This window comes from Bos indicus, chromosome 15, assembly GCF_029378745.1.
Source record: "Bos indicus isolate NIAB-ARS_2022 breed Sahiwal x Tharparkar chromosome 15, NIAB-ARS_B.indTharparkar_mat_pri_1.0, whole genome shotgun sequence".
NCBI classification, from domain to species: Eukaryota; Metazoa; Chordata; class Mammalia; order Artiodactyla; family Bovidae; genus Bos; species Bos indicus.
Genome location: NC_091774.1, coordinates 41,077,104 through 41,095,768, shown reverse-complemented (window position 1 = coordinate 41,095,768; position 18,665 = coordinate 41,077,104). Strand labels below are relative to the sequence as shown.

At 47.2% G+C, this 18,665-nt stretch overlaps 1 protein-coding gene across 1 annotated transcript in view; it reads right to left on the bottom strand.

The window, feature by feature from the left end:
* The window catches only part of DKK3 (dickkopf WNT signaling pathway inhibitor 3), a 49,962-nt gene extending 32,823 nt beyond the window's left edge, over nt 1-17,139 (bottom strand). Inside the window, exons 1-4 of the mRNA XM_019975659.2 lie at nt 16,990-17,139; nt 16,139-16,363; nt 9,449-9,586; nt 6,564-6,647 (exon numbers count right to left, since the gene is read on the bottom strand). Coding sequence (XP_019831218.2) covers nt 6,564-6,647; nt 9,449-9,586; nt 16,139-16,351 — 435 coding nt within the window. The 5' untranslated portion in view covers nt 16,352-16,363; nt 16,990-17,139. The remainder of the gene's footprint in view (nt 1-6,563; nt 6,648-9,448; nt 9,587-16,138; nt 16,364-16,989) is intronic.
* Between the last annotated feature and the right edge of the window lie 1,526 nt (nt 17,140-18,665).

Below are 18,665 nucleotides of genomic sequence, written 5' to 3'. Positions count from 1 at the left end.
TCTCATTCATTAGGCCCATCTTTCCTTCTGTTTGTATCGCTAATACCCAAACAAGTCACTTATGACTCATAAGAACAAGAAGTGCAGGGTGAGTCAGGCTCAAAACAGGGAGCACAAGCCTCTAGCAAAATGCATGACTCAGAGGGTGAGGCATGGCTCTAGAGAACTTAGCCCCAGGCCACAAACAGCAGTGGGAAGAGGCCCATGGAGTCCTGAAACACAGCTTCAGCTTCCAGGGGAATTCCACTTTTGCAGTAGGTTCCTGGGACCCAGGGGAGAAGCCAGTTAGAACCCTGTGTTAATTACTTTTTGGTAATAATGCGCCTCACGCAAAGAGCTTTAAAAACCTCTCCTTAAAGACTCTCACCCAATGTTGTGAACCGAGGATGGTTAGCTTCACTGGATAAAGAAAGAAACAGAACCACAGAGGACAAAGTGTGTGAGGGTTAGGATAGGTTTGAACCTAGGTGAGCCTCACACCTTGTTCAGACTTCACTCTGCCCCCAGACTGACAGATAGAGAAGGGCTTCTCCCGGGACTTGGCAATGCACCCAGCCCCCCAACATACACCCAAAAGAACTCTCCAGGAGGCTGAACCTCTGGGTACTGAACAAAGTTCTCCAAGGCAGAGATCCCGAACCTCCAGAATTTAATGCCTGAAGATCTGAGGTGACACTGATGTCATAATAATAGAAATAAAGTGCACAATAAATGCAATGCATTTAATCATTCCAAAACCATCCTCCCCCACCCTGGACCACGGAAAAAATCGTCTTCCATGAAACAGGTCCCTAGTGCCAAAAAGGTTGGGGACTACTGCAAGGAACCTGTGCCTTTCCACTAATGCATTTCTGTTAAAATAAACCCCAATGACTGGTCAGCATGGTGCCCTCTGTAATTCCATGAAATCTATAAAGGCAACTTCAGCCTCAGACATCATGGCAGAGGGACCAGACAAAGCCAACCCCTCACCTGCAGTTACTCTGTGATAAATGAACGAGCTGGGGGCAAGGAAGAACCCAAGGTCTCCTGGGGAAAGACGCCATTCAACACACTTTCTCTGCCCACACTCTTGCTGAGTCTCTCTGGGCTTTGAAGTAACGGGATGTTTACTGTTCAACAGGAAACAAACAAATCCTGAAGTCCAGCCACACTGACCATCTGTCTTCCCCCAGACTTGAACACAGATAACAAAGCATCTTCACAGCAGAGAAGACGACAATGAGTTCACACTGGTGGAGAAGTCCATCGCCATTTTCCACAGTCTGCCGTCTATCCTGATCATTCTCTTGGACAAGGAAACCATGGGATTACTCAAATCATTACTATCTGGACAAATCTGGTAGTGAAATTTGTCTACCTAGGCCCTCAGAAGTTTCAAGAAGTATCTTGGAGCTGGTTGTATGTGATTGAAACAGTGGGTTCAAATAAGGTATGTTCAGCTGGAGAAAATACCTTATTATGTAGGATATTTTATATCATACTCTAATGTGAAAACAAAAAAGACAACAGATGCACAATGTGCTGAGCTCTGTAGTTCTGAGGATGTCTTAATGAGAGTACATGTCCCTTCAAAGTGGTGCCTTGGGTAATTGGGCCAGATGCTTCATATTTGGGGACACGGTTATAAACAAAAGCCTTGTATGTGTGCATAATGGCTTATCTGCTCTCCGGCTTCCAACACACCGCTTCCCTCCTAACCCACTGCATGACAGCAGCACAGCCGTGGTCAGCCCACCCAGTGGCCCATCAAGGGAGACAGACGGAGGGCTCCGCACAAAAGCCTCACAGAAAGACGTCAGACCATATCACAGTCGCCCGTGCGCTCAGATGAAATAACAAGCCTCCGTGTCCCTTTCCCCTTTCGAGTGTGAAAGCAAAAACAGACCAATGCCTTGCACGTACTGTGCTAGGTTTTCTAGACGGCCATACAGCATTACTGTCTGTGACTTTCCATGGGCCTGCTCGGGTTACCATATGTATGAATACACATCCCAGCATCTGAAGAAAGGAAAATATGGAGTGTTTGGTGGTTATGTTTAATTGAATTCATCTGGGAGCTTTAAATCCTGAGAATTCAGCCTCTATTTATAGTAGTTTAAGGTTTGAACAGCTTATGATTTTTTGTCCTTTTGAGAGGCAAGCTTCCCTTTTCCAACCCAGAGAATGCTTCATCCGCACATAACGCGTTTTCCAGAGCCAACCGTAAAAACCATTAAATTGCCAAACTATGGAATGGGACAGTGGTGACGATGTTCGGCCATTCTCATGCCTCTGGAGGCAATCTAGTCTTTACGGCTTCCCACTCAGACACAAAGATTCGAATACAAGAATTCTGTGGGCATCTGAAACCAGACCTTGTTTCTCTGACTCTTGGCAAGACACTCGACAACAAGCGAGGCTCTGCGGTAACATACCCTTGCTCTTGCCACATGACCTCCCTTTCACAAGCGCCCTGTAAAGTCTCTAGTCTGTTCTCTCAAGACCCCAGGCAATTCAGCAGGCACCGGCCAGTCAAGCATCAGATGCCCCGGGTCACTCTCCTAGTCAATCAAATTGGAGTTTATTCTCACAGAAAAACTTGCTGAGTTAAGATCCCAAGGGCCTGTGCAGGAATCTGGAAAAACTCAGTGAGTCTCCACCTCCTGGGTTTCCTGGATGTGTCTCCTCCTGTCACCCTCCTGCATTCTCAGGACCATCACACACAGGGTTCAGGTTATGCACCGCCCAGGGACCTGCAGGTCCTCCATCTCACAATCAACATGTGACCTGCAAAAGCAGCCCTGGGAATTCTGGGCCCCCCAGCTGAGCCCAGAGCAGGGACACACAGGCTGTGCAGACTCCGGAAAACTGGCACACACTTGGAGGCTGCAGCACACAAGTGCAGGCAGCTGCCCCCTGACCCATGTACACTCCTGGCATCTTTGAGATCTTGTCTCTCACCGACCTGCCAATCTCAGAGCTTGGTTCCCCCTGCCATAGTGCTCCAAGCCTGACAAAACTGCCTTACTTGGAGGGCAGAGCAGGGAGCTTGGGATGTATATCAGGGCCTCCAGCAGCTACAAAGATGCTCACAGCAGTGCTGCTGCCCTCTGGGCTCTGGGAGGCTTCCCAGAACAAAACTATGCAATCATACAATCATACACCTTTTTATCTTGAACACAAAAGCTTTTTTGTAATCCACATCCCTGAGAGTTGTGTTTCGCCTGTTCTCTCACAGAGACTTAAATCTGGAATACTCTAAAGCTTTTCCCTCTTGGTACCATCTCTTTGTCTTTTTTTTTCCCCCCTCCTATTCTCTTTCTTTCTCTTTCTTCTTCCACCCTCAAAAGCTGGCCTTTCCTCTCTCTTGACCTTAGTCAATCCTATCTTTCCTTCACAGGCGTCTGAGCTTTCAGAGTTGGGAGAGATGGTGAAAATCATTGCCTCATTAAAAGATGGGGGAAATGAGGTGACCTAGTTTGTAAGTGACAAACTCATGCTTCCAGCCTGTGACACTGGGTCTCCTTCCATTTCACCACATGGCTTGCCCCCCACCAGCTCCCAGGTCCCTTGAATGGGGGGTCAGCACTATCATACACAGCTGGCTGGACTCCCCCTGCCTGTAGTAAATGTCTGACTACTGTGTCAAAAACAAGCAAAAAGAACCCATCAAGTTAGCAGAAGGAAGAAAATAATAGACTAGAGAGGAAATAACAGAGAAATTTTTTAAAAATAGGAAAAAATCAATAAAACCAAGAGCTAGTTCTTTGAAAGGGTAAATACAAATCAACAAAACTCTAGCCAAACCTGCCAAGATGAAAAGAGAACCCAAATAAACAAAATAAGAAGTGAAAGATGAGAAATCACAACTGATATTGCAGAAATATAAAGACCATAAGAAAATGCTATGAACAATTATATGCCAACAAATTGGACAACTGAGAAGAAATAGACAAGTTTTAGCCATCAGAACTGAATTGAAAAGAAATAGATAATTTGAACAGACTGAGCACTAGAAGTGAAATAGAACCTGTATTAAAAAAAACAAAAAACACACACCTTCCTGCAAACAAAAGTGCAGGACCAGATGGCTTCACTGGGGAATTCTATCAAGCATACAGAGAGCTTACACCGATCCTTCTCAAACTCTTTCAAAAGACTGAAGAGATGAGAATAGCCCTAAAGTCATTTTACGAAGCTACCAACACCCTGACACCAAAATCGGACAAAGACAATACCAAAAAAGAAAATTACAGGCCACTATCTTTGATGAATATAGATGCAAAACTTCTCAACAAAATACTGGCAGACCAAATCCAAAAGCACAGAAAAAGATCTCACGTCATGGTCAAGTCGGATTCATCCTAGAGTCATGAGGATGGCTCAACGTCGCAAATCTATGTGATGTGCCATATCAACAAAAGAAAAGACAAGAATCGCATGATCATCTCAACAGATGCATAAAAGTATTTGATAAAATTCAACATCCATTCGTAATTTAAAAACTCTTACCAAAGTGGGTATAGAAGGAACATATCTCAGTATAATGAAAGCATGCCTACTGAAATTAATCTTCAACAAAGGAGACAAGAACATACAATGGGGAACAATGGAGGAAAGACAGCCTCTTCAGCAAGTGGTGTTGGGGCAGCTGGACAACTGCATGTAAATCAGTGAAGTCACAGCACACGCTCGTATCATACATAAAAATAAACTCAAGATGGCTTAAAGACTTAGACGTAAGACATGACCATAAAATTCCTACAAGAGAATATAGGCAAAACATTCTCTGACATAAGCTGTACCAATATTTTCTTAGCTCAGTCTCCCAAGGCAATAGAAATAAAAGCAAAAATAAATAAATGGGATTTAAACTGTTAAATCCCATTACAAGCTTTTGCACAGCAAAGGAAACCATAAACAAAATGAAAAGACAACCTATGGACTGGGAGAAAATATTTGCAAACGATGTGATAAACAAAAGCTTACTTTTTAAAATTTACAAAAAGTTCACATAATTTAATAATAAAAAATAACTCAATCAAAAATGGCAGCAGACCTAACTAGACATTTCTCCAAAGAAGATATACAGATGGCTAAGAGGCACATGTTCAACATCACTAATTCTTAGAGAAATGCAAATCAAAGTTACAAGATACCACCCTCAGCCAAAAAAAGAATAAAATAATGCCATTTGCAGTAACATGGAGGCAACTAGGGATTATCATACTAAGGGAAGTCAGAAAGAGAAAGACAAACACCGTATGATATCACTTACATGTGGAATCTAAAATATGATACAAATGAACTCATTTATAAAACAGAAACAGATTCACAGTCATAGAAAGGAGAAAGGGGGTGGGGAGGGATAAATTAGGAGGCTGGGGTCAGTAAATACAAACTATTATATAAAAAGACAAACTACAAGGTCCTACTGTATAATACAAGGACCTATATTCAATATCCTGTAATACACCTTAATGGAAAATAATATGAAAAAGAATACATAGATATGTGCATATAACTGAATCACTTAGCTATATACCAGAATCTAACACAATGCTGAAAATCAACTATACTTCAATAAAAATAAGTAAATTTGTTTTTTAAAAAAGAACCCATTTACTACCAACCACAGTAACACCACCTCCCTAGTGGTTATGGGTACACTGCTTCTCTTATGATAAGGCCACAAAGGGTCAGGTTATATCCCTGATCCCCTCGGAAGGCTGGGGATGCATTAGGCACCGCAGAGGGAGGAACGTGTGGTGGGAAGTTTGCATAAAGCTCCTGGGCACAGAGAGGCTGACCATCTCCAGCCCCACAGAGGAGGCGCTTCATACAATGGACTAAATCACACGGCAGCCACCCTGTCGGCTCCTCACCAGCCACCTCTTTGTGAAGACAAGGTGCAGCGGAGTCACCTCTGGTCTGGAAGTCTGGAGACCAGTGGCATCCTGGGTCACCCTCCAACCTGTGCCAAGCCTTCCTTCTATGAAATGACGCCCCTCTCATCGTTCAGAATCTATAATTCTCTAAGGAGCAGCCCACCTCTGGACTAAGCAACAGGTTACTGAGTAGCAAGTGCAAGCATAAGGGGCCCAAGCATGAAGGCTGGAGCAGAGGGACACCTTTCTCTTGGGCCACTGGGTTTCACTTGAAGTTTTCTTGCTCTCAAACTGCCAGACCAGGCCTGGGATCATAAAGGGTGTGGGTCTGGCCAGCGGCTTTAGGCGATTTTCAGGTTAGAGGCACCAGGTCTTGTTACCAGAAACCCCCAACCAATACACCCGACCCTTCAGTGTTCCCCTTTCAAGGCCGAGAGCAGCCATGCAAATGACAACGGAATTTGCCATGTCCTGCCATTTCTGAAGCAAAGTACATGGAAGCAGAGACTGTTACTGGACTGCATCTGTCTGGCCATAAATGTAGGAATTGGGGAATACTAGGCAGATACCAGGCAGGAGAGGCGCACGGGAGCTCCCCCCTTTCTGCCCATGGTCTGAAGTCTGGGGCATCTTTGCCAGGCCCAGCAAGGGAACGTGTGCATCAGGATGAGTGCAAGGAAGACGGCAACTCACGTGGCTCCTTTTGCCTTCTTCATCTCCCATCGACGTAATGACTGTCTCTGAAAAGACCATCTGCCCGGTCCGGTTGTTTGTGATCTATAGGAGAACAGAGACAGTGAGTGTGAAATAGAGGGGATTCTGGAAAAATCCCCCAAGTTGTTGGTTTTTTGTTTTGTTGTTTTCTATTTTCTGAAGCAGGAGCATCTGTCAAAGTAGACAGAATGCCCACTCCTCCCTATGTTTCTGAGCTCCACCAGCAGCATCAGATAGTGATTAAGAGACAGAGCAGAGTCTACAGCATGGGGCTGCCAAGGGGAGGACCGAGGAAGTCTGTGTAAAGCACGCAGCACACAGCCTGTCACCTCGCAAACACTTAACACTAGCTATTTTTATCATTCTTGGGGCTTATTCATTTGAAGCTCCAAGTCAACTTTCTTTTCAACAACTACAGGCCTGGGTAGTGAAGGAAGCAGGTTTTAGCTAGAGCAGCCCCTCCCTGATTCTGGGAAACTGTTTTGTTTCCTCAAGAAAGTGCTTAATTATGTGGCAGCCTTGATGCCAGGGGAACTTGGGGGAGAATGGATACATGTGTATGTATTGCTGAGTCCCTCTGCTGTCCACCTGAAACTATCACGACATTGTTAACTGGCTATACTCTAGTACAAATAAAAAGTTAAAAAAAAAAAAAAGTAAGTGCTTAAGTATGCTGAGAGGAGGCCTGGCCCTGTATTCCTTTAGCTACTGTCTGCCTGGCTTCTGTATCCAAGAGTGGGCACCTCAAAGCTGAGCCTTAGAAGCCTGATTGGAAGCCTGATTGAAACTCAGGCCACTCTCACCCCATCGAAGGCCATGTCTAACCCTCATGTTGGTGATAAAAGAACAGAGAGAACCTCAGGAGCTAGGGGATCAGTGTTCTTTGATCCCTGGCTCAGACACCAACAACCGTCTAGTATGCAACCTGGAACAAATCATTTCTGTTCTCTGATTCACAGTTTTCTCATTTCTAGGCCATCTTTAAAGTTCCTGCCAGCTCTAATATCACAGGCATCCGCAGCCAAAACAAAGTGGAAACTCTTAGCCTAATGTGCAACAGTGGATCAAATTCCAGTTCTAATTCCAGTTCTGGAGCATAAGGATCATGTCTTCACCAACATACTTTAAATTTTTTTATGTAAATAATTCCTCTCTCCAGCAAAGAAATGATGTCTTCTTCCTTTTATACCAGATTTTCACAAGATTAATCAATGCTATATATTTTTTAAATTATACAGTCCTGTATGTAAAGATCCAGGGACTTCTCTGAGGTTTTATTACACTAAGGTGCATTTTTGTATCCCTAGGAAGAGAAATATGTACAACGTTTTCCAAACATGTTTCACCACTGAACTCTTCTTTTATAAAGCATCAGGCAGGACAGGAGCTCCATGGAACCCACTCAAGAACTACTACACCATGCGGATGCCGTAACTTCACCATAAGAACAACAGTAATATTAACAGTAAGAACAATTTGCTGCTGCATAGCGCTTTACAGTTTACAACAACTCTCACACACTTTAAGTCATTTGGCCCCCACGACACCATAAGGTATTACAGATGCTGATTTTCCTATTTCATAAACATGGTTAGTGAGGGTCACAAAGTTGAAAATCATACTCGTTACTGGCAGGACACATACTTGGTTATTCTGATATTCACAAGGAGCAAATTCAAGAAGCAGCCAAACCTACTGGCTAATTATTGTCAGAAAGGATGACTGAATATTGGTTTTGGCAGGAATAAAATAATCACTTTTGGAGACAAAGACTGGAATTCTCCAGTCTTCAGATGAGCAATGCTAAAGGATTCTGTTTGGCAGGTGGCTCATTCATTGATGCGAGGGGTGTGCTCTGGAGCTGGGGCTGTGAGTACGCAGTGGGACTAGCGCCACACAAAGGCTACTTTATAGTCAGGGCAATGGCCCATGAGAACTGACCCTTTAATCCTCTATGGCACAGAAATGCTATTGTGTCAGCTCAGTCATTACCTGCACACTTGAACAAAAGCAAGGCGCTTTTGTGAGAATCTTCATGGCCTTGTGCACAGGCCTTGAGATGAGATCAGAGGTCAATTTTACAGCCTCTAACAATGACCCAAACATCTGCACACCAGACTCTGTTCAAGAGAAAACAGGCCACATGATTTGATCTCAAAGTCCTACCAAAGTCACCCTGGAGACATCGCATGTTAGGGGCAAGTGAATGCCACCTTCCTTTGCAACGTTTTCTTTCTCAAATCAGATTGAGAACAAGCCTGCTCACTCCTCATGCAAGATTCTGGACCAAGAGACACTTAGACGTACGGCAGGTTGGAAAACAGGCCACTGTAAAATTGTGAATGGATAGCCAGCAAACATATGAATGTTTCATCTTGTAGCAATAGAGGTTTTCCATTCTGAAGACTTGAGTATATCACATCTGAGCTCCTCCTAAGGAGATGGTGAAGATCTATTCACCACAACATGAACTCTATTTCACCTCTCTACTGAATCACAGATAAAAACCTGTGAGATAAATTCCTCAAATTCAATACTGGGAACGTCTTTCTCTAAACACTTATTTGCTTCCTTTTTTCAAGTAATAAAAATCCCTGAACATTCCTTTGCAATTGGACTGGCAGGAAGACTAGAGTTAAATTTATTGCTTCAATGCAAAAGCAATTTATTCCCCTTTAAATAATCTCCCTCACTCCCTCTGGCTTTTAACCTGTATTTTACCATCTTTATGTGTATTTTTGACTTGTATATCAAATATGTAAACATCTGCACAGCAGACTCTCTTAAAGAGAACACAGGCCACACCTTAGTCCTCTGATGGGACTGGGCACTGAAGAAAGGAGGACGCGCCGGCCACGACTTACCTTGTGAATTTCTCGGTGGACATGGATGGTATTATTTCCCACCTTGGTTTCTGTGTTGGTCTCGTTGTGGTAGCTGGGAGGTAAGTGTGCTAGGGTCACTTCTGATGATGTTTTAGCAGCAGCCTCTTCGGCTTCCATCTAATTAAATCAATGAATTTAATGAGCAATATTGTTTTCTCCTGATACATACCAGAGTCCATTAGAAAAAAAACTACTCTTTTCCTCTTCTGCAATAACAATGGTGCTGCTGATAAGTACCACTGAGGACTGAGTAGAACAAGACATTGTTCTAAATGTTTTCATATATTATCGTCTTACATCTCACAATCTCCCTATGGGGTGGGTGTTAATGTCCCCATTTCACAAGTGGGGCAACTGAGGCTCAGGAAGACTAGGTTAGTTCTCAAGATTCCCAGGGAAGGGCAGAGTTGGGATTTCAGAATGCCCCCACTGAGCAATCTTGACCCCTGAGAGATGCTCTTGGCGCTGCTCCCATCTCCCCACGTCCTAATCAGGAGGTCACTCACATTCAATTCCCATACATGCCAGCAACCAACTCTGTTTCTCTTTGAGAGCATTCTCTCACTACAGAAGTGTGTTCAGTCTGCACAAGCACCAAGTGTTAGGTAGTGAACACCCCAGGGACAACCCTCAATCAGTGAAGAAGAGCCTATGAGGGTAAGTACCCCAGTGCCCTCTCCGTTCAGTGGGACAGTTTCTCTCTCTCCAAGGACCTCAGAAAGATGGAACCCTAGTTGTCCCTAGAAGTCACCTGCTCATCAGCACAGCCTTTGCTGCCTTTTTCCTTTTCCATCTCACTCTCCTACTTCCTCCTAGTGTTTCTGGGATCACATCACATTACACGCATGCTAATTCGCTTCAGTTGTGTGTGACTCTTTGCAACCCTACGAACTGTAGTCTGTCAGGCTCTTCTGATCATGGGGAGTCTCCAAGCAAGAATACTGCAGTGGGTTGCCACGCCCTCCTTCAGAGGATCTTCCTGACCCAGGGATCAAACCCGTGTCTCCTGTGGCTCCTGTACTGCAGGCAGATTCTTTACCGCTGAGCCACTGGGGAAGCCCCGCAAATAAATTATTTGCTCCCAAATCCTTGTTGCAGGGCTGACTGGGGTTGGGGAACCAACCTAGCCCCTTCCCCATGACTGGTAGGATCACAGTTATGAGTCCTCCCCCATCCACCCTCTGAGTACGAGAGAGACCCCTGTCGAGGTTCAGATGACTCATTCTGTGGTACACCCTTCTTCTGGCCCTTCTTACACAAGTGTTCTTTGCTAATGTCAGGTTTCTGAGGCCACTGTCCTCATATCATGAGCCTCCATGACATCTATACCAGACACATCAGCCAAATTGAATCTGTACCCACTTCCAGACCCAGACTTGATGAGTGGGCAGGTGACAACTGGACCAGCCACAGCTGATTGGACTTAAACAGAAGCCACATCATGGACTAGCTGAGCCAACCAGACAGTCTCTCTAGGAATTTAAAATGAGAGACACAAAGAGAAGCTGTCACTGGTGGCTGGCAATTTTCCAACAGTGCAGTCTTGACTCTCGGCTATTTTTATTCCTTTAAATGAATCCTCAAAAAGGATTTTACTATTTTTTAAAAAATTACTGTTTTCTATTCCCTTATATACTACAAGAGGCCCATCTTTTCCAATCTTTCCCAACCAGGTTCGCTGAGCTGGATATACATGGGGAAAGAATTCCCACGTCTCAATGGAACACAGAGGCACTGCATCAGAAGTGTGAAGAACATCTAGTCAGCAGAAAGCCCAGAAAACCAAACAAGGACTTGGTCAGCTGCCACCGTGCACTGTGTTTGACCCTGAGATAACTCCTGACATATCTGAAACCTGATCACTGCCTCCATGCCTGGGCATCAGCTATGTCTGAGCCATTGCACCAGTCCCTTCCATATCTCCTTGCGTATTCACAGCAACTCTATGAGGAAGTATTATTTGCCTCATTTGCAGATGAAGAAAATGAGGTTGACGAAACTGGAGGAATGTCTAAGGTCATCACATTCTTAGTAGGTGGCAAAACTTAGATTAGAACTCAGGTTGGTCCGACCCCAAATTACGTGTTTTTCCTAGTATAAGATTCTGCCTGTGCTTTTACTGGGGAGATAGGGCATCCTCACACAAGCTAGTTTGAGGATGATTATGAAAGTCTCTAGAGTCAGTCAGGTTCAAAGAAGAGAGGAAAAAGGCTTCCAGGTGGAGGCGAGCCATGATTGGGCTGGTCTCAAAGGACAGATATGAGCTGGATAGAGAGGAGCATAGCGGAGGCAAAACGGTGACAGCCTGGATGAGAACGGAGTGTCACGGGCTAGGGCAAGGGGTCCATGCTGGACCCCAAATGGATAAAATGATGGTGATGAAGCAGAGACAGACTGACAGATGGATCCAGGGTATAGTTCTAAAGCAGATGGTGTTAGCCTAGTTCTCAACCAGAAGAGTACCTCAGAGTCATGCCCAATGCTTTAAAAAAATATCTACATATCTGGAGCTGCCAAATTAAAATTTCTGGAGGGGGCACCCCACAAAACAATGAGCTTTCCAGATGATTCTGAGATACTCCCTCCCCTGTATTCACCCCCAGGTAAGAACCTCTGCACCAAGCAATGGGGAGCTGCAGTAAGTTCTGAAGACTGATGCGGCTGCTAAGTCACTTCAGTCGTGTCCAACTCTGTGTGACCCCATAGACGGCAGCCCACCAGGCTCCCCCGTCCCTGGGATTCTCCAGGCAAGAACACTGGAGTGGGTTGCCATTTCCTTCTCCAATGCATGAAAGTGAAAAGTGAAAGTGAAGTTGCTCAGTCGTGTCTGACTCTTCATGACCCCATGGACTGCAGCCTACCAGGCTCCTCCGTCCATGGGATTTTCCAGGCAAGAGTACTGGAGTGGGGTGTCATCAGCTTCTCCGGTTCTGAAGACTAACTGGGACATAATACAGAATCGAGAGAAGGAAAAGAATGGAGTCAGAGAACTAGCTAGAAGCAGGCTGAGAGTCAGAAGTTATATCTGGGGAGGGCCTTCTATTTGGAGGGGCCTCCAAATAAATCTAGAAGAACTCAGGCTTCTGAGAGCTCACCACTAGATTTGGCAAGAAGTTGCCGCCAGCAGCATCCGAAGGCAACAAAGTAGAAAGTACCCAGATTCTGGAGTCAGGGAACATGGGGTTAAGTCCCAGCTCGGCCACAAAGCAGCCACGTGACCTTAGGCAAGATACCAAATACTGGGGTGGCTAATATGTAACACCTTACAGAAAGACCCAAATGATCTTTTTGGTCAACCCAATATCTCTAAACCTCAGCTTTCCTGTTTGTAAAATGATGATGATTCTACTTTATTGGACAAATGTAAGAATTAAAGCTCATGAAATCCGAGAACTTGATCCAGTATCTGCCATTCGGCAAAGGTATAATAAACAAAGCAGTTTTAGAAGAAGCCAGTTTGCCAGGGGATGTCTGGGTAGGGGTGGAAAAGGCAGAAGTAGATAACATATGTTCGAAGGGTTTGCTAATAAAATAGAGGAGAAACGGATGAAGAAAGGAGACCTAAGACGAAGAAAAAGGCTTTTTAAATTTGTTTTAAGGGAGAGATCCTGGGCTGTTTAGTGATAGAAAAGAACAGCTGGGAAAGAAGAGGAGTCTGGGGATGCTAGAGGGACTAAATCCAGAAGGAGAAGAGAACATCAGCGCTTTTACAATTCCTATAGGAATCAGACTCCTCCAGTTTGGCTTACATATAATTGACAAGGTACCAAATTTAGAATTTGCTCTGGGCTGAGCAGATAGTCTTTATATAAAGCCATTTCCTCCTCAACCAGTGGTTATTCCAACAGAATGAGCTAAAGCTCTTTCATGGCACCACAAACTAGAAGTACAGCTTACAGTGGAAATTTCAGCCACAACTATTACTGCTGCTAGCAAGAGAAACCTAAGCCTGAAGCAACAGGACTTGTTTCATAGAGGAGGAATGTGAATATTATTTAACATGGCACTCACAATTGGTTAACTCTGTGTTTGTTAAAGGAACAGAGTAAGAAAAACTGGAGAGAGAAATTCAGGCTTGCTGTTGGCATTCTTCCTAGGAATAACGAGTTGATAAGAACATTCTATTGTAAAATATGCCCATTACAGACGTGGTAATGGAGGGGTGGGGAGTGGCTTTATCCTCAAAATATGTTTATCAGTAACAAACAGCCCAGACTGAACCATTTGAAGATTTGCTTCCTCTCAAGAATGATCCTATAACCAGAGTTAACTTTTTTCCCTTAGGAGAAACCAGCAGCTTGAAGTCAGCTGGAATATTTTAAATGTCAGGAAGTTACTTGAAAGCAGATTCATGATGCAACTATGTAAACAATTAACGCATCTGGACACACGTCCTTTTCTGTTCTTTACTGGGACAGTAAGAAAACAGCAATTATCCTGTGTTATAGATTTAAGGGGCTTTCTGGCAATCTCTTTTTAAAACTTAATACTAATAGCCCTAATCCACTGTGATTCTATTATATATCAGACACTAGTGGTTCTTCTGTTACCATTCACACTAGTGCTATTAATATGATGATAATGAGTGTGTTTGTCTGGGTGTTAAGTCGCTTCAGTCGTGTCCAACTCTGCCACCCTGCGTGCTGTAGCCCACACCAGGCTCCTCTGTCCATGGGATACTCCGGGCAAGAATACTGGAGTGGGTTGCCATACCCTTCTGCAGGGGATCTTCCTGAGCTAGGGATCAAACATGGGTCTCATGTCTCCTCCACTGGCAAGCAGGTTCTTTTCCATTAGTGCCAGTGAGAGCCATTATTTATTGAGAATCAGCAATTTCTCATAGTCCTTACAACAGCGACATGAAGGGGCAACTTATATTGCACCAATTTTACTTAACTCTATTTATTTTTTGGCTGCACTGCGTGCCTTATGGGATCTTAGTTCAGTCTTGAATAAAAATGGGGAGGTGACCTGATGAGTCTCAACAGGAAGCCGTGGGCAGGAGGGAAAGTCCTAGAACCCAGTGAAGGGAAGCAGATGACTTGCTCTGGAACCAAGGATGATGTGTTCAGTTTAATCAGTGAAGGTGCAGAGTTAAAATTCACTGGGGCCTGTCTGACACCCCTGTCCCTTTCATTGTTTCGTGTCAGGATTCTCTTGCTTTCACAGGAAACAAAGTCTATATCTGGAATCTAGCCTGTCCAGTGGATGTTCAGGTACAGCTACCCAGGCAACCACCTTCCAACCCAGTGTCTCCTTCACCAGTGTCCAGGGTCCACCAGGTCGACTGTTGTGGGAAAGAAGGGGAGCGATCCCCAGACTAAGCAGGTGTGGGAGGAAAAAGCCACCTCGCCTAGTAGACCAGAGCCAGCTTTGGAGGCTTTGCCCAAATGCACTGTGGAGAAACAGGGACATGGAGGCACCTGACCATCCAGCCTAGACATCTGATCTCTCACTGACTCCTTCCCTGGGATGGCTGGCTTCTCTCCAAAGACAGGCTGCAGCCAGAGTCAGGCCCAACAGGGGCCACGCCCACCCACCCCAGGCAGCAGGGCCACCTGGCTGGGAGAGCTGGACCATCTGCACCTCCTCTCCAGGCAACCCTGGCAATGCTTGCGTGCTGATCACAGAGGATGCCATCCACAGCGTTTGAACCTGGGAGGCGACGGAAGCAAGAAACAGGCAAAGTTTTCCCGAGATGTCTGGTATCTGATAACTAACAGCTGCTATATATGCACATCTATTATACTCCAGGTGCCACACATATCACAGATTTAATTCTCATGGAAAACTGAGGTAAAAGATGTTAAAGGATTTGGCCAATACCACCCTATGGTGAATGGCAGAGGAGGGCCCTGAGCCCAGGACTGACTCCACAGCACCCTTGGAAATGCAGTGGGGGGTGGCCTTTCACTTTGCCCCTGCTCCTATCACCCACCACCCACTGACACTGATGGAGATACCGAGGTCCCTTCTTTGCCCCACATGGCATTAGGGGAAGCCCAGACAGATTACCAGCACAGCTCAGAGCTTTTTGTCCGCATATGGAGAAGGGAATGACAGAGGATGAGATGGTTGGATGGCATCACCCACTCGATGGACAGGAGTTTGAGCAAGCTCCAGAAGCTGGTGACCGGCAGGGGAGCCTGGCATGCTGCAGTCTATGGGGTTACAAACAGTCGGACATGACTGAGCGACTGAACTGAATGGCACCCTAATTGTCTCTCGGGAACATGGCACAAGCTCAAAGCCCAACAGACAAGCTAGGACTTGAGATACCTGGAGTCTCCTCTGCAAAATCACAGTGCTGGAATATCAGGGGCCTTGCAAGCATCCGCTTAAAACAGGATGAGGCCAACCGCACACCTGAAGTTAATTGTAAGGTGATGGCCAGCAGCCTACAAGCAGGTGGTGACCCCAGTTGTCCATGGGTGGGTCCAGCAGGTGTCTCTGGGTGGACAGCTTCAGATCCAGAGCTTTTGGCAGGAACCAGGTGGGATTTGGGATCACCCCTGCACTGCCTCCAGATAACTCGAAATCTGCTGCCGGCTGTGCCCAGCCCCTTAGTGGACCCGAGGACCCTGGCCAGCGGTTGGCGCACTGCTTCGCCAGCCCCCACTGTCACCCGCCTCGCGCTTCCCGGAGCGCAGGCCCCTCGGGCGCACCCACCTCCTCCACCGCGCTGCGCAGTTTGTACTGCGTGTCCTCCATCAGTTCCTCAACCTCGCGGAACATCTCGTTGAGAGTGGCCTCCTCCTGCGGGTAGCTGAGAGCCGGGCCGGGCTCGATCGAGGCAGAGGTGACCGTCGGAGCCGGCGCGGGGGCCGTGGGGACCGCCGCCGCCAGCAGCAGGTAGAGCAGGGTGCCCCCGAGCCGCCGCATCTCCGCCGCCGCCTGCGCGTCCCAGAATGCGGTCAGAGGCGCGCCGACCACCCGCTCGCCCGCGCCGCCGCCCCGCCCCGCCGCCTCTGGCTCTCAGAGCCTGGCCCGCCCCCGGCGCCCCGCTTCCCCGCACCCATCCCCAGAAAGGAGGAAACTGAGTCTCCGGAGGACGCAGCATCCCCAGACCGGGAAGCCCACCCCCACCCACACTCCAGCCCCGCGCCCGGATCCTCTCCGTACCCCCACCCCCATACTCGAGCACGAGCCGCGCTCTGCTACGGCCCCCAGGGATAGCTCCCTCTTGCAAGCAACAGAACCCAGGCGCCCCTACGCTTACACCCATCTCCAGCCAACCCCCCCCCACCCGGCCCCAGGGCCCTCTTCCCTCCCTCCCCGCTCCCCCACCCCGCCTGGGTCCCGGGTTTGAGCCCTGTTACGTTCTCCACCAGGTCAGAGCGCAGCCGTGCTGCGGCGACCCTACTCTCCCGCCCCCTATTCGATCCCCCATCTTGAGTGGTCAGAGAACTCAACACCCCCACCCCCGGGGCTGGAACCAAATCCGACGCCCCGTCCTCCTCCACCCACCCCGGAGGGACCGAGCTGAGCCACCCTCTTCCCCGCCGCCGCCCTTCACCCACCCCAACTGGACTGCGCTGCGCTCTGGTTTGGACCTCAGGCCTTGCCCGGGTCTGCCTCGAGGCTGCGGAGCTGGAGCTGCTTGGTGGGCGGACCGCCGGCGCTAGGAGCTCGGCAGGGATGCGGCAGCGCTGGTACCCCGGCGAGCCCGCAGCGCTCGCCCCGCCCGTCCCCGCCCCTAGGGAGGGGCTGCGGCCCAGCCCGCCGCCATTGGCCGGCCCGGGCGCAGCGACCTCCCACCCCAGGCTGGCCTCTGCCACCGCGCCTGGCCCTGCAGGAAGCTGACCCCTTCTTCGCATCCCGTTGCCGCCCGGCATCCCAGGGCGGCATTGTCATCTCTGGCCCAGATTCTTGCCACACTTTCCATGAGGTGTTTTTTCTGTGTCCAACCCTCGCCACCTTGCCTTTTCCAGGTTATTCTGTACCTGGCAGGCTGGCACTCAAGGCCCATCACAAACTACTGGTCATAATCCCTCTGCCGTGGTTAACTCCTACTCCAGCCCAGAAAACCTACCTGTAGCTCCCGCAATAGGTCCTAGGTCCTGAGAACGTCAGCAAGCTCGTTAAAGGCGGCAGAGTGGTTAAGACCAGACTCTGCAGTCAGGCTCCCTGGTGTCAACCCCAGCTCTGCTCCTTAGGACTTTAAGGATCTCCAAGTTATCAGATTTGTGTCTCCCCAGTTAGCCTAAATGTAAAATGGAGCTTGGAGTATGATAATTAAAAAAAAAAAATGTTGCTTGCTATCTGGTTCTATAGGAATGAAGTCACTAGCTCCTGAAGTTGCTGACCTTCAGCATACCGTGAAAGGGTTTCGGGGCAGAGATGGCGGCTGAGGCATTCTGTGCTCTGGGAAAATGGCAGAGCAGGCGTTCAGATAGTTAAGATATTTTCAGGAGAGAGATTTATGAACCTGAACTCTTGCATCATCCCATTCTTAGAAAAGCACTAAAACTATTAAGTAACACATGTGTTCCTCATGACTGGCAGCCACGTTTTATTGAGATGTGGCCTTGGTTGCACTTATCCCTTTTGCCAGAATCATGGATATGCTGACTTTCCCCCCTCCACCTTACCTCTTTGGAGCAGTTCCACAGAGCTTTCTGAGAGGCTGTCTCATGGGCTGTCATCCTCAATAGGTCCCCAAGGAAAATTGAAACTCACGGCTCTCCTGTTGTTTTTCTGAATTCGGTTGACTAGTAGTAAGGGTGCCTTGTAGGAAACGAGGATACCGCACACCAGGAAGTGGAGTATAAAGGTCAGCTACTGCAATGAGAACAGAACTTGGTCTATTCACAGTACTCTCCTTAGGGCCCTGAACAGAGAGCACTCACATAATTTTTGAAAAATACCTGTATTTTATTTGTCAAACTGCCTCCTGTTTTTTCCTGTTACCTTTTCTGTCTGGACAGCCTTCCCTTCTCCCCTCAGCCAGACTAACTCCATCCCATATTTCAAGACTCAGAGCCTCTTGTTACCTGGCCCAGCTCCATCTCATTTCTCCTCTAGGATCACCATACCCCACCTCCCCTCTGCCCATGTCCTTCCCCATGGAAGCCCTGACTTGCCATGATCTATAGGTCTGGTCACCGGCCCAGGAGCTCCTAGGAGGCAGGGACCAATCTGCTCACCTTTGTGTCACTGGGGCTTCAGTTACATTCCATACTTGGTCACCAAGAAA